This window comes from Elaeis guineensis, chromosome 13 (assembly GCF_000442705.2).
Source record: "Elaeis guineensis isolate ETL-2024a chromosome 13, EG11, whole genome shotgun sequence".
Classification (NCBI taxonomy): domain Eukaryota; kingdom Viridiplantae; phylum Streptophyta; class Magnoliopsida; order Arecales; family Arecaceae; genus Elaeis; species Elaeis guineensis.
The window spans coordinates 71886084-71902714 of record NC_026005.2 but is presented as its reverse complement, the minus strand read 5'-3'; the positions used below and the strand labels follow the sequence as shown (position 1 = coordinate 71902714).

The 16631-nt window shown below is 38.8% G+C and overlaps 1 protein-coding gene and 1 non-coding gene across 2 annotated transcripts; both read left to right on the top strand.

Annotated features, from left to right (window-relative positions):
* Window positions 1-1252: 1252 nt before the first annotated feature.
* On the top strand, window positions 1253-4765 carry LOC105056099 (probable small nuclear ribonucleoprotein G). Its single transcript, XM_010938180.4, has 4 exons — window positions 1253-1392; window positions 1506-1528; window positions 4157-4278; window positions 4534-4765. The coding sequence occupies exons 1-4, from the start codon at window positions 1358-1360 to the stop codon at window positions 4594-4596; spliced, it is 243 nt and encodes an 80-aa protein (XP_010936482.1). The 5' UTR covers window positions 1253-1357; the 3' UTR covers window positions 4597-4765.
* Window positions 4766-13553: 8788 nt separating this feature from the next.
* Window positions 13554-13627, top strand: TRNAN-GUU (transfer RNA asparagine (anticodon GUU)). The gene has a single exon. It is a non-coding gene; the product is annotated as a tRNA-Asn (tRNA).
* The last annotated feature ends 3004 nt before the right edge of the window (window positions 13628-16631 follow it).

Genomic DNA, 16631 nt, shown 5'->3' with positions numbered 1-16631 from the left:
TCAATGTGGACCATATCTAATTTGATTCATTTTCTTAGACCCATGTATCATGGTCCCAGTCCAAATCAATCTTTAAGAAGGCTTGGACAAATTTGAACCATGTTATCATGGAACCTGGCCCAACTAACCTGATCTATCAAGTCACTCTAGCATTGGCCAACCAATTACCATTCCAATCTGTTCTACCTTGAGTTGCCCTCCCTTAGCCGCTTTGGTTAGGCCTCGGAGACCTACTTTGGTTCCCAATTAGATCTCACTCTTTCTCCCTCCTCTCTCTCATGGTATACAAAGTGATGTATTGGGATGAGCTTGTGCCAATGGTGGTCCACCTTGCATGTTGGCATGTTGAATCTGAATAGCACTTCTTCAGTCTCGCCTTATTAAGCAAGTGAGATCCCATTCTTCGACAACATCAGACCCATCTATTATAAACTCAACAATCAAATGATGGAAAAAAGTAATTGATATGTGCCATCACCATTAATCCACGGGAAAAGCTAAAACAAATACTTACTACTAATTGAGTGATGTAAGAGTCGGTGATTCGCTGAGCATAAATAGCACCAATCGATACTGCTAACCATATCTTGTTTGGCACCAATCTCAAACCTGATGCACCAAGTAGTAGTCACTGGTAGGTGATTGAAGCAATACTCTAAGTCCCTGCAACAAAGCTATTTACAATTTTTTTCCTGTACACCCATCTATCAAGCATTCACTTTCTTAGGATTTGATCATTAATTTAGCAAAAAGATAATTAAATAGAGAGAAGAAAAAAAGTTAATAAGGAGAGCAACAAACAATGCTACTTCGGGGATGTTTGATTGGAAGAAGTGGAGATCCAAAATCGCAATAGGAATAGATGACTCCATTTCAACCGTTTAATTTGAGGAGTTTCAGAACTCTGATTTTGATTCTGAAATGGAATGAGAATAATCCAACCTACTTAGAACTCAATCTTCATTCTTTTATGTGGATTTAAATTTTTATTTCAATTTTTATTTTAATTATAAATAAAAAATTTAGCTCTTGATTCTAATCTATTTCAATTCTTAGTATGATTCCGATTTCGGCGCTAACTAAGCACCCTAACACTCTCTTGAAAGCTTATTCCCGTAAAGAAGGACTAAAAACTTAAATCGGACCGTACATAAACAGAAAAAACCGACCGAACTACGGTTCCGATATGAACCGGACCGGACTTGAACCAGGTTTTCCCGAGGGTTCCGTGCCTGCTAGAAATACAGCGACCTCAAGCGTGTCGGATTTTACTCGGGTTTTGGAGAGGGGCAGGGGTCGGAGATCCTTCTAAAACCCTAGACTATTCGTATTCTCTTCTCTCTCGAATTCCGCCACCATGAGTAGATCTGGCCAGCCTCCGGATCTCAAAAAGTGAGTTCCCCTTCCTTTGATCTATTTCGCCCTTCATCTCCTTGAAGCGATTTGAACGTACTTATTCTTTTTTCTTTCTTCTTATTATTTTTGGTTCTTGAATCGGATGACAGGTACATGGACAAGAAGCTTCAAAGTAAGTCGTTTAATTTATTAATGCTTCATTTCTTCCAATGTTTTGCAGCTTCTAATTTATGCTCGGCTTTTCCCCCACTTTTTTTTTTTCGCTATATTTCTTGTAGCTTATGGGCCTCCAACTAAAATCGGTTTGTGAAAAAAGATAAGTGAAATCGGCTGATGTAGCTTAGATCTCGATATTCAGTATGTTTTTGGAATAAATTGTTTTCTATGAGAGAAAAATAGCTTTTTTAATCTTATTTTTACTTGGGTGTGATTAGATTCTTCGTATTTTAGCTTCTGATATCACATATGGCTTTGGACTAACATGGGTTGCGTAGAAAAAAAAATATAGGGACAGAAATTAGAACTTGAATTGCCATATGGACTGAAAAGACTCGACGTGCCCTAATTTTTTATATAGGAGGTTCTCGAGTGATAGGCATCTATGTTCATGGAAAAGAATATCAGCATGCATGATGCTATCATTCATTTAGCGGTGATTGCCCATTGTGAATTGGTGACTGCTTTAACTGCTTTGGTATATGAACCAACAATGAAAAATTTGAGAGTAAAGGATGAAGATGGATGGATAAATATGACCAAGTTGATGAACCAAGTTGTGTTGGTACACGTTATCCAATTGAGGATATATGTACTCATATTAGTACCAGAGGAGTTTTAATAGAAAAAGGCAAGAGCACTACGATGATAGCTTCTTATTTGCATGTCTGCATATATTATTAGCATTTACATTATTATCAACATGCTTATGATTCCATGGATAACTTGCACGCAGTTCTATGTGTGATTTTGTTGTTTAATTTACTATTTTTTGGAAGTTGGCTATTGGAAATAGGGGCCCTAAATGAGGAATACCTCTTGGAAAATATGGATTGATATCCAAATGAGGTTTTAGTCATAGTTATTCTTATAGGGCCCTTCTCTTACCATTTTTCTTTGTAAACATAGTACATTTGTTTCTATATGAACTTCTAAAATTTCTTAATGCTTTTGGAACTTAGGAAAACTTTTGCTGCTGAAGTATGATTCAGTGGCAAGGAAGGTGTTTATTGGTAGTTGAGTTTTTTGGTTATCTTCATTCTACTTTTTAATATCTCTTTCTTTCCCTCTCTCACTTAATTTGACCATTGAAAATGGTGGCCCTAAATGAGAAATCCTCTTAGAAGCTATGGATTTATATCCAAATGAAGCTTTAGTCATAGTTACTCTGATAGGGCTTTTATCTTTGTTCTTATTTAACGTTAAAAGTGGGTTTTTCATTTGTAGGTGAACTGAAATTTAATTTCTTTATAGATCTTGTTCCATCTAAAAATTTTGCCATTGGAATATGGTTGTGCACCAGAGTTGATCCTTGGTAACTGATTCACAATGTGTTCATGGTTCTATAGGTGATATCCACTCAACAACATGTTTGGTGTTGTTTAATTTCTTTTCCTTTTTTCCCCAAGTTGAATATTGGAAATAGTGGCCCTAGATGAGGAATACCTTTTGAAAGCTATGGATCGTTTCCGATGAAGCTTTTGTCATAGTTACTCTGATAGGGCTTTTTCCTTTGTCTTCATTTGATGCCAAAAGTGGGATATTTATTTCTAAGTGAACTTCTAGTTTTTTTAAAATATGTTTATTCCATGCATAAACCTTTTCCAGTAGATTATGATTGGGTGAGCTAGAGAATTGTTTATTGTCCTCTCCCCCCACCCCCACAAACCACCAAAAAAAAAAAAAAAACACGAAGAAGAAAAGAAAAGAAATTAAAAGAAAAAAGAAAAAACCTTGCATGCTTTCGGTGCATTTATGCCTCTTGTCTGTTGGTTTTGGTTCCTCCTCCAGTATGTTAGCTGTCTCTACAGTTTGGTGGTGAATAAGATTATGGACTTGAGAAATTGTAAGCCAGTATAGGGAAGGTAGAATTGATTGATTTTGTTATATTGTTTTTGACTTTCATATTGGACATTTTGCTTAATATACAACGAGTGCAATATTAAAACCTTGGACCTCTAGAAAGATATGACGTGCTTTGCTTGGTTGTGGTGGAAGCAAGTTAAAGGAAATGAGAAAGGGGCTAGATATCTCTCAGCCTAGGCATCAACTTAGCGTGTTCAACTCTCATTGTCAATTTGTCGATTGCTTTCATCGGATTTGTAGTATGTGAATAGGGCATTAACAGATGTGTTTGTTATCTATTGAATTTCATCAGGTTTTGTCATGAGCTTTAATTTGTTGTATTTCTTGGAATCTTCTTACTTTTTGAATGCATCTGACTATATTTTTTACATGTGCTTCATGAGTTTACTGTCTTGCTTCCTTTTTGTTTAGTTTGTTCTTCCTAATTTTCATATATCACAGTTGTAGCATTTCCTGTGTTCAAATTATACAGGTAGTTTTGTTAGAGACATTGTGTGTGTGTGTATTATTCTTCATCTTTGTGCCCTTGTCAGATATTTGCATGCAGAGGTTTGGTAAAATAGGATGCCCCTCTCTGGCTGTTCACATAATTATTTTGGAACTTACTAATATTCTGAAAAATTGAACTGAATATTGACTGAAATATTTGCAAGCCCTCTCTCTCTTCTTTTTCTAATAAAATATATGCTAATGTATCCGTGTTGGAATCATTTTGCAGTCAAGCTGAATGCAAACCGGGTTGTGGTTGGCACTCTTCGTGGATTTGACCAATTTATGAACCTGGTGATTGACAATACTGTGGAGGTCAATGGCAATGAGAAGAATGATATTGGAATGGTGGTGAGTTTCTTTGCAAATCAGTTCCTTAGTAGTCTTTATATATTATAATTTAGTAGGAGGCCTTACTCTCCTCATCTCTTGTTAAGTAGTCTCAAAATAGTTTCCTTTCTTTTCTGGATTCCTCCATGGGAAGGCATGCAGCTAAGCAAAAAAAAAAAAGGGGGTGGGGGGCGGGGCGCGGGTGGTGTTCATGGTCACCATGAGTACCTGTCATAACGTGATTTTATGATTCGAGCTATATTAAATTTTCCACAGGTTATCAGGGGGAACAGTGTAGTCATGATAGAAGCTCTGGAGCCAGTCAGCAAAACGCAGTAGCTGTCCCTTGCTCGTAGTCTCGTGTTTTGAACCAAATGGCTGTCAAGTATATGGTTTATGTACTCTAATGACCCAATGACTTTGTAGTCTTTTTTTTTTTTTTGGTATTGCTAAAATGACAAATTTTGCTCGCTGGTATGGAAAGATGGTCTTGATCTCCTTCGCTTGATGTGAATGTTCAATGAGAATTACAAGTACTCGTGGCCTTTTCCAACCACACCGGCCAACATCATTTGTCTCACTTTAAATTACGCTCATAATGAATTAAACTATGTTACGTTTATCTGGGGGTGTTTTTTTTTTGTATTAATTTATATTTGTTTACGAATCTAAAGGGGTGCGGAGGAGATACTGTATTTAATGTCTCCATCATTTAATACTTAATAATTTAATTAAATTTAAAAATTTAAAAAATATTATAAAAAATATGGATAAATTTTATTAATTTATCTAGAAAAATAGTAATGTAAAAAAATATAAATAATAAATTTTGAAGTTATTTTTTTATATATAAAAAAATATAAAAAAATTATTTTTTATTTGAATATTGTTTGAGAAATATTTATTCAGAAAAGTATAGATTCTTAAGTAAATTATAAAATCAAGAATGAAATCTGATTTAGAAGTATTTTAGATTTTTTTTTAAACTATAAAAATGATATACTTTCTCAATTGTCAGAATTATTGTGAAAAATTTATTGTATATTTATTTTTTTAATAAATTTATTTTATTTTATTCTCTTATCTTCTTTGAAAAGATAGATAGCAATGATTTTCTTTTCTGTTTGGTATAAAAAGGATGAAAGGAAGGATGGATGATATTTGTATAATATTTTTATTAAACTATATTTTGATAAATATATTATGATTATCAATTTATAATACTAATTTATAGTGAAAAAGTAAATAATATATAAATTTATAATTTTTATAATATATAATTATATAAAAAATTATATAAATATTTAATTAATACATGATTTTATAAATTAATTATATAAATAATCAATTAATTTATAATTTAATTTAAATAGTTAATTAATATTATATAAATAGTTAATTAAAAATAATAAATATAAATAAAGAAGTAGAAAATAATTTAATAATTTAATTATAATTATGAAAATTATATATTAAAATTAAAATAATGACTATTTAAATTTAATAACATATGATTAATAATGTATATAAAAATATATATTAATAATATGAATGAAAAGTAAAGAAGTATTATAGTTTTATCAAAAAAATTAATGAGGAATAATTTTGTCAATGTAAAAGTCCATCCTTCAATGTTTCATCCATCTTTCCATCATCCTCCTAATTTGGAAGGATGTAAATTGATGAGCCAAGGTGGATGGACAATCTCCTTTTTTTTTTATCATCTTTTCATAACTTTTTGAATTAAACGGTGGATAGAAGTCATTCATTCGTCTAATCTCATTCATCCATCTTCTCATGACTATTCTTTCAATCTCATCCATCCATCTTCTTATAGTCTCAACTAAATATAGAGTTAGACTTAGGGGTCATGGTCAAATCTCAAAATCGATTTTTGATGAATTTGTCCCATGTTGCTGTCCAAGCCAGCCGCTGCCCAACTGACACATGGTTTAGTAGATACCATCCTGATTTGTCATGCATTGGCCTTTTAACTCTGACAGGTTGGGTCCGTTTGAGGGCAAACCTTAACCTAATCTAACTTATATATTTCCCAAACCTGAATCAGTCCAACCTAGTCTCAGGCTGCGAATTCAAACCTAGTCTCAGGCTGCGAATTCTCTATCCAACCCAATCTAACCTCCTTCTATGTTAAATTCAGTTGGGTAGGATTTGGTCGGATTGGGTTGGATTTGATGCACAACCATATATCAACTTAAAAATAAAATCATTACCAATAAGATAGATTATTAATTTAAATAATTAGTCATATATTTTAGTATCACTAGTGTAATAGAAACCATCCAATTTTTTATTTGATTAACGTATAAGTTAAAGATCATCAAAATATATAATTTTTAGTTTTTAGATATTTATATTCGTATAACTTTTGATCAATGGTGTGGATGTTCAATTTGGATACTTAATTATTGATTTTGTACCTGAGAGGAGTAGATATACTTTTCTCTAAAGAGAAATGCGTGTATTAACCATGGGGAGAAAAATGGAGTTTTGAATAGTGATCATTTGAACAGTACCATTGTGTTTTGAGAATACCGCCGTGGCAAATCTTTTGTTGATTGCTGGCAATCTAGCTAGTCGGAGTGCTCATGGTTGTCAGAAGTTATGGCAAACTCTTCTGCGAATCGTTTGGCGGCCTCAAAGAGGGGTGTTGTGCAGGATTTGAACTGGAGAAGGACGGTGGATGGCCGATCGGTGTGGATCTCGTCAGAGCCGATGCCGGAGGAAGTGGGAGACCTCATCAAATGGTTCTCGGAGGTGGTTCTATTCCCAGAGGAGGAGTTGAGAGAGGAAGCATCAAGTTGGGCAGAGTCGGCGCTGGTGGCCAGGTGTTTTGGTCGGAGGGTGGTGGCAGAGGCAATTGTGCGAGAGTTCTGACTACGTGTGGGGCTGAAAGGAGAAATCACGGGGCATGGGCTTCGAAGGAGATTCTATCTCTTCAAGTTCAAGGAGGCCGCAGAGTACGATCGGGTTCTCAATCGGCCAGAGTGGTGGCTGGGCAGGTGGTGGCGGTCGAGCTTTGATACCCTGGTTTCCTTCCATTGGAGGGGGCGATCACTGCATTCCTTGTGTGGATCCGCTTGCCAGAACTTCCAATGGAGTTTTGGGGCGAGGCGGCATTGTGGAGACTTTGAATTTGGCCGGTGAGTTCCTCTCAGTGGACGACTGTACGGCTGAGAGGAGACGAGTTGGGTTTGCCCAGGCATGTGTCCAAGTAGATCTCTCCTGGCCGCTACGTTCGGGAGCTTTGATTATGGGTTTGGAGGGGCCATTCTGGCAACTATTTGTATATGAGAGCTTGGATGGTCTCTGCTTTCGCTGCAGCTGGTTGCACGGGCCGGTGGAGGGTTGCCAGGTCGGTGGAGGAGAGGTTTTGTCAACGGAGTCGGGTTCGAAGGTGGGTGTGTCGGTCGAAGTGGAGGAGCCGAGAGTGGCGTCGACCGACCCACACCTAGGGCCTTGATTGCTGGTGGTGCGTCAGTGGCAAGCTGGATCAGAGAGGTGGGATGACCCAATGAAACAGAAAGCTGAGTCATCCTGGCCTTCGGTGCCTAGCTCACGAGGAACTCAGGTGGAATCGGGTCGGGTGGATGCGAGGGAAGATTTGGAGGGCGTCCACGCCAAGGCTAATCCAACGGCCAATGGGAGTGGGAGGGGCGTGGAGATTGCCACTAAATCCTTCTAGGGCCTCTGCACATGCATGGATGGGGCCGTGAATAGTTTCGGCATGCTGGGTTGCGATGCGTGAGCGGGCCAGTAGGGGGCCAGTGATGGTGTGTGAGCGGGGGGCTTTCAAGTGGGGCCTTTCCAGCCCAAGAGGGCCCGGTGCTCTGATTTGGATGTGGGTCGGGTCACTATGAAGATGAGTGGGTGGAGCTCTGGGCCTAAGAAGCTCAAAAAAGGCCCTACTTTGTTTAGCAAGGCGAAAGGCAAGGCTCTGATCTTTCAGAGGCCACTCGGGAGTTGACTGAGGGCACCGAAGACTCTAGAGAGTTTGCCTTTACAACTACTACCTTAAGGAAGGAGGACCGAGCCTTGGTCCAGCCGGAGATGGAGGTGTCGGATCGGAGGGCTTCTACTGAGGAGGGGCATGTTGATATGGGGTCGGGGTTCGAGCTTGTGATGGAGGGCATCCCCCTCGGAGGTACGGCGGGAGGGGGCTTGGTGCACATGAATGCATTGGTTGTGGACCAGGGTCCCTCCCATGAGGATGCGGTGGCCAGACTCAGGCAGGCCATTCACGATGAGAGGATGACCATGGAGACGGTGGACTTGACGGATGATGCGATTGGAGTGGATTCTTAAGTAGAAGGGGGTACGAGTGCCAGCCCCCTTCCTAGTGAGTCTTCTCCATGAGGATCTTGCTCTGGAACTGTCGGGGGGTAGGGAAGCCTTCCTTTCGATCAACCTTCGGTCAGTTGATCTAGCATCATTATCCAGAGGTTTGTGTTCTATGCGAGACTCGTCTCTCCGGGAAGGAGCTTGACCGAGCTAGACGAAGGATCTCTATGACCTGGAGCTCTTATGCTGTGGAGTCTCATGGTCTATCGGAAGGCATCTTGGTGATGTGGCATCGTGGCTTGGTTAGATTTGATGCATTCCATAGATGTGAGCAGTAGATGATCCTCGTCATCTCCGACCAGTCTGGGGCCCCTTGGTTTCTCTCCGATGTCTATGTGAGTATTGAGCACAAGGATCGGAGGGTACTCTAGGTGGAGATTTTCAGACTTCTAATGCAGTGTTTGCCTTCTCTGATGGCTGGAGACTTCAATTGTAGCATGGGCCCACATGAGAAGCGAGGTGGCAGGCAGTAGGGAGACAGCATTGAGTCTAGGGAGTTTAGAGATTTCATTAGCAGCACTGGGTTGATCGATCTGGGGTTTACAGGCCTGAGGTTCACCTGATACAACAATCGACTTGGGTCAGCTCAAATTTAGGAGAGGATTGATCGGGCACTTGCTTCTGCTGAGTGGATCCAGTACTTTTTGAGGTATTCTGTTTAGCACCTGTCGAGGATAGCCTTGGATTATTTTTTGATTCTTGTCTCGACAGACTGCCTAGACCAGCCCACGGCCCCTTTCGGTTTGAGAAGTTTTGGATCTATTATCCGAGATCTTGGGACTTGATTCGGGAGATGTGAAGGTTGTCAATCCGTGGGGATGCAAGGTACAGGATGACCCGTAGGCTAGAGCTGGCTAGAAGTAGACTTCTCAAATGGAACCGCTTGGAGGTAGGTGATATCTTCTGACGGATCGAGCAGGTCAAGATTGACATTATGGAGTTGCAGTGGAGGGAGGTCCAGGAGGGGGGCCTTCATGAGCCTGAGATAGAGGAGCTGCAAGGTATACTCTCTGAGCATCACTCTCTTCTGAGGCAACAGGAGAGGCAGAAATCCAAAATTCAGTGGATTCATGAGGGAGTTCAAAATATTAGATTCTTCCATCAGTCCATCATGATCCGAAGGTCTACCAACCATATCAGACAGTTGCGAAGGAGAGATGGTAGTACTGTGGATGACAGTGGGGAGATCCATGCGAAAATTCTCCAGTTCTTCAGAGATCGATGGACGGCATCGCTTGGTGAGGACTACCCCATCCTGGGTACTCAGTTAGTAACTTGTATCTCCACTCAGGAGAATGATTCTCTGATTGGCCCAGCATCTTCGAAGGAGGTGCATGGGGCCCTCTGGTCTCTTGGAGAGGATAAGGCTCTGGGGCTTGATGGCTTTCCTTCATTATTCTTTTGTCGCTACTGGCCGATCATCTAGGAGGAGGTGGTGGAGGCAGTGCAGATGGCTTTCGAGATTAGGGGCGTTCTAATGGAGTGGAAGCGGACCTTGATCACCCTCATTCTGAAGCGATCTGACATCTCAATCCCGAAGCACTTCAGACCTATCAGTCTTTGCACCATCCTCTACAAGGTGTGTGGGAGGATTTTGGTTGGACGTTTAAAACCATTGATGCCTCGCATGATCAGCTCGGAGCATGATGCTTTTGTAGGTGGTCGGTCTATCACTGACAATGTTATGTTGGCTTAGGAGTTTATGCACCACCTTCAGAGAGCTCCTTATCGCCACAGCCTCATGGTGATCAAGCTGGATATGGAGCAGACATATGATCGGATGAGCTGGTCGTTCCTTCGACGGATGCTCCAGGAGTTGGGATTCAAAGAGAGGTGGATTGGCTGGACCATAGACTGCATTGAAGCCTCGAGCTTCACCATCCTAGTCAACGGTACCCCGACGGAGTTCTTTTACTCCTTTGTTGGTCTTCATCAAGGTTGTCCCCTCTTTTCCTACCTATTCATTTAATGCGCTGATGCCTTATTTAGGATTTTGAGAGCAGCGGTTCAGGGGTAGGCCTTGGAGCCGTATTGGTCTGCCTCTGATGCCCTATCACTCACACATTCTCTTTGCAGATGAATGCCTTCTTATCAGATATGCCTTGATCAGAAATGCGGAGCACTTTGCTTCCATTGTCGGGGCCTACTATTGACTGTCAGGGCAGTTGGTCAACATTCAGAAGTCTACAGTTATCTTCAGTCCGAGGATGAAGCCCCAGGTGCAACTGGCGATCGAAAAGTGCCTGGGGATACGGAAGCAGACAGGGATGCTGACCTACCTCGGAGTTTCAATCACGAGCCATCATCTAAGGCGGGCTGAGTGCAGACCTTTGAAGCAGCAGATCCAGGAGAATCTTCAGGGCTTGTAAGCCAATACCTTGTCCTCTATGGGTAGGATGACTCTAGTGAGATCAGTGCTGAGCTCTCTTTTGATGTACCTCCTGACCAACATAATCATGTCAGTTGCTTGCATCAGAGGGATGGAGCAGCAGTTTTATAATTTCTTGTGGGGATCGGGGTGCGATCGTCAGTGAGTCCATCTGCTATCCTGGGAGGTGGTGTGCCAGTCTGTGCGGGATGGTGGCCTTGGGATCTACTCTTTGGTGATGAGGAGGGAGGTTCTGATTATCAGACATGCGATCAGATTTTTGATCCAGTCGGACTACTTGTGGAGCAAGATGATGAGGATCCGTTATGGCGCATGGAGCCATGGGACCCCCATTCAGGCTGTCCGGAGCTGTTCGTTCATTTAGAGGGAGATTTGTGCTCGGGGGTCCGATGTTATGGACTAGATCAGATGCTTGATCGGAGATGGATGTTTGGTGGAGGTGATCCAGGATGCTTGGATTTTGAGCACTCTTCTCTCTCGCTGGCTGACTTTTATTAGCACCGAGGTGGAGGATCACATGAGGGTGTTTGACCTCATTACTGTGGATGGCTCGAGTTGGAGAGTTCAGGAGATCAATCAGCTTTTTAGGGGCCCACTGATGGAGCAGATCCTTGCCATCCCAGTTTCGATGTACCCTAATCAGGATGCAAGGGTGTGGGTCATTCCTGCAGCATGAGGGTTCCTTTGAAAGACCTCTTTCAGTTGCATAGACTAACACTGACTCGGAGGATCAAGACTGTTTGAATTTGGAGAGTAGTCGCTCATCCTAGGGTGAGGATGTTTCAATAGAAACTTGCCTGAAATCGGCTACCAACATAGACACTTCTCGGGGATAGGGGCATAGAGATTCCGACCATGTGTTCGTTCTGTGAGATGGAGGAGTCTGTAGAGCATGCTGTTCTGTGCTGCTCTAGGACAAAGGTCATCTGGAGACAGATGGACCGCTATCCATGGGAGTCGAGTACTGACCCGTGGCTGGATTCCTTCCTGAGCTTGATTGTTAGAGCATGACTGATAGGACGATCGTGGTGGATGGTCGCATGGCTTATATTGCCTACCAGTTTTAGCTGTCGAGGAATAGCCTTGCCTTTGATGATGAGGTGATTCCGGCTCATCGGGTGGTGGAGAGAGCTATCTATCTTGCTCTGGAGTATTGTCGGTTTGACATTGCCACTCCATCCCTTGATAACCTTGATCTTTGGAGCTCCCTGGCTGCCCCGACAGCGACCCATAATGTACTCTCTATCTCTTGGGAGCCCCTTCCCTCGGAGTTTGTCAAGGTAAACTTTGATGGTAGTATCAGAGATGAAAGAGATGGTGTGGGCTTCATCATTCGTGGCCCTGATGCTAGACTCTTAGCGGCTAGGGGTTCCCACCTTTTTGAGTCTTTTGTTTTGGGTGTGGAGCTTCATGCTGTTTGGGCAGGCGTCACCTTCGTCGGACAGTAGCTTCATGCGGAGATGATCTACTTTAAGAGTGACTCTGCAACCATCATTGGTTGGGTCCAGAGAGGTACTAGGCAGCTCGAAGTTCATCCACTTATCCGGGATGTCTGGACCTCCCTTCGACAAGCGGTTGCGGTCAGAGTAGGGCATGTTTACCGAGAAACTAATGCTACAGTAGATTGGGTAGCAGTATTTGTTACCGAGCATTTCTAATAACTGGGTTTGGAGATAGGGTGAGGGATGCCCACGGACCTTGCGGGATTTTGTGTATCTTGACCTTTTGGACTGCTTTTGCACCAGATTGGTGTGACCGCCCGTTTATGTCAAAAAAAAAAAGAAAAAAGTGTAATTTATATTTACATATATACATACATGCATTTGTGCTTGCACGTGCGTGCGCGCATACACATATATATGGTTTAGACTTGGCTATACATATCAGATTTATGTTTAATGATGGATATTTCATCTTGCTGATATAAATTATTGGATGGTCTACTATATTTAAATTACTTATACTAATTCTAACTTATACATCAAGTGATTAGAAGAAATATATTTCTAACTTGAACCTGCCAACCCATTTGAACCCATCCATAATAGATAGTTTGTTAAGATTTTTTTTTTCTTTTTAATAATTGGGTTGGATTTGGTGTCAGTGGAGACCAATCAATTATAAATGTATTTCGCATGAGTTAGAGCTCTCAACCCATGAATGACTATAAGTTGAATATGTCCCCCCAAACTTTTAGAGTGGTGATAATTGTGTAGTAGGCCATGAATTAATCAAAGATCGGCTCCAACGACTAGGAACACTGCAGCACTAAATGTGCATTCTGATCATCACATACGCATGACATAATTTAAGATTTCGAGGTATATTTTATAGATAAACTATATTTTTTTTTCAAAATATGTCATATACAGTGATAGTATCGAAAAAATAAAATTTTTTATTATATATATATATATATATTATGCTTTTTATTATTTTTTTTTGGGTACAAGCGGTTTTCATTCTCCCAGTTCTATCACACTTCACTGTATACCATCCTGAGCGCTGTTTTATATGCCATATAAAGATTTACCTATCACGGCAAGCTGGAATAGCTCAGTTGGTTAGAGCGTATGGCTGTTAACCATAAGGTCGGAGGTTCGAGCCCTCCTTCTAGCGGTTTTTGCGCAATTTTTTTTGCTAGCTGCTTTAAACGGCCCCGCCGCACACCCCGAACCTCCACCCCGTCTCACCTTAAAAGCGCTCCAGAAAAAGAGTATATTTTATATTTTGAAATTTTTCCTAGGAAAATTAAAAAAACCATATTTTGTAATATACACCCAAGAACAAAAAAAAAAAAAAAAAAAAGTCAAGATAAATGATGGATATTTTACATGGACGCTAAAAAAAGTGGAGCAGATTTTTTTTTTTTTGGTGGGGGAGCTTGAAAGAGGTTTGTCCCCCTTCTAATGATTTTAATTTAATTTATTTTTTTTCTTAAAAAAGAAAAAACCTTGTTTTATAGTATAAATCCATAAAGAAAAAAGATTTGTGGCCAAGATAAATAACATATTTTTATCTTGCTGCTCCACAAAAGAGAGTAAGTTTTGTAATTTTTTATTGCACCATATAAATATACTAAATGTTCATATTCTATAAAGGCAAATGTGATATCCTTTATGCAAGATTTTTCATCTATTTTAGAGTCCTTCTACCATAAATTTAGTTATAATTGCATAATATCAATTAACTCAACAATAAATAAATTTTTTCAAAGATAAATAATGGATATTATATCTTACCTCTCCAAAAATTATAGATTTTTTTTTTTTTTTGCACTAGCTAAACATACTAACTTCATAGAACAACTAAATCTTCATGACAAAATTATGGAAGCAAATATAGATTGGTTAGAAATGCACATCTATATCCGTTATTGAAGATTTTTTTATTTCATCCTAAAATAATTTTTATCCCAAAAGCGATGCCATATCATGTTACTAGCAAAGAAGAGTTTATTATTCTCAATAATTTTTCCTTTCTTGTATAGTTTCTCACAATTTATCACTACTCAATCTTCTTATTCTTTTGAATTGATCTCTGGTTTGAGTTGTGTCCCATCAAGACTCCATGTTTAATGAGAAACATCTTGGACGATGTTGATACGCATCTTAACAAGTTTAAATTTTGCTCCAAAATTACTTTATAATTATTAAGATATAATTTAGATGGTGATGATAATATCTTACCATCCGTTCCTATCATTAACCTCTCATGACCTCTTAAAGGGGAAGAACAGGCTAGACGGATGCATTCATGTACAAACTAAAATAGAAGATGTAGATCACGTGGAGAGCAATATTAATATCTGTCAATCTATTTTTGATTTTGAGTAGAAGGGGGAGGGAAGATAGTCAACCTAGTTTATCTAGAGAAGATATTTACAAGAGAGAGATAAGGAAAAAAGAAAGTAAAAAGAAAGTAGAACGTACAAAATACTATGGTATGATCAATGAGATAGCATCCACAACCTAAATGAGCTCCAAGACCAACCATGTCCTTCAACAAACACATAGCATGACTGGTTACGAACTCAATATATTATTTCTATTGAAAAATCCTATTATTTCTTTTTTTTCCATACTATCTATGTAATTGCAAGCATTACTTTATCCCAAGTAGCTCCAATGCTCTTACAAATTCTTTTCCTACTTTTTAAGATCCGTCTTGACAAAAAAGTTAGAGGATGGCCTTTGAACCTAATTGCTTGTTTAATTCTTCTGGTCCAAATCTACTTATAGTAAAGGGACAATGCAATAATATGCGATTGATTGTCTCCACTAATTTTCCATAGAAGCAACACTTAGAGTTGATAAGTCATCCTTTCTTAGCTAATACTAATACTTTGCATAAAAATTATAAATTTTCCAAACTTGTAGCATGCCATAGAGATGAACAGATAGAGCGTTTAACATTCTAACATTAAAAAAAGAATTATATGATTTAATAATGAATTTTCAATTAGCACTAAATGTCCAAGTAGAGAGATCTAGTCTTGATCCAGGTTAATTAGATTCAATAGTTCAAAGGGCCCACCCCATTCCTTTTGTTCATCCATGCTTAAAGGACTTTGGACAGGGATTTGCCCATTAAGGTGTCTTTGCTCTAGAATTCAACTTTTCTTAAGAGAGGCTTGATACAAAGATGGAAAGGGACAGTAAAGTAATACATTGTTGTTCTAACAATCTTTCTAATACGTGTTGCCCATTAAGGTGTCTTACTGCATCGTTTTTTTTTGTTTCTCAGTTATAAAACATTTTATTTGTTAAGGCACTTCTGGTTCTTGACATTATCGTCATTGAACTCGGGCTCTTAATCACTATCATTGCCACAAGAAAAAAGAAACTAGATTCTGTATTTATTTCAAAGATAATTGTATTCATGTTCTATTTGCTTCCTTCAAGTGCGCATCAGAGACTTTTGACCCGAAGATATATTGAGGTGGCAAGTTCATAAAACTAACTGATTATACATCTTTCTCAAAATAAAAATCAAGTAATAGACTATTTGGTTAAGATGACACATAGAGGTGCATGCAAATATATAAGTGGGTACATGCTTAGTCAAAGAAACTATCTTTCCATATGAAATATACAAGTTTTGGGATGTTTGACAGACTTGCAAGAAAAATTATTTGTAAACTTTTCATTGAAAAACCATTTTTTTTGTTTGTTTGTTTTATTTTAAAAAACTTAGAATATAAGTAGTTTTGTAGAGCATTTTTTCGTTGACAAATTTTATTCTCTTTTCTATGGATTTTATTTTATTTTTTATTTTTACAACCAAGCATGCTCTTAAAGATATTATAATTGCTTCTTTTTTTTATGTTAAAATTCCTATCTTCTTTCTAAAAAATTAAATTTATTATTAATATAGAGAATTAGATATAAATCTCCAACTATATTTTCAACTTAAAAGTAATTATCTACTTGAGTTTCAAGTAAAATCAGCTACCTATTTGAAACATAAGTTAAAAACAACTACTTATTTTTACTGAAATGACTCTTATATCTTTATATTTTTTAAAATATTGTAGTATTATATTATCATAGTGTAGTATTTTTTATAATGAGATAGTATTATATTATATTAGTGTAGTATTACTTTATAATATTACAGTATT

Bases quoted from the DNA above. Each gene is read 5' to 3' on its own strand.
- LOC105056099 (XM_010938180.4), top strand. From the start codon at position 1,358: ATGAGTAGATCTGGCCAGCCTCCGGATCTCAAAAA. The intron at 1,393-1,505 runs GTGAGTTCCCCT...ATCGGATGACAG, and splicing joins CAGCCTCCGGATCTCAAAAA to GTACATGGACAAGAAGCTTC. The intron at 1,529-4,156 runs GTAAGTCGTTTA...ATCATTTTGCAG, and splicing joins CATGGACAAGAAGCTTCAAA to TCAAGCTGAATGCAAACCGG.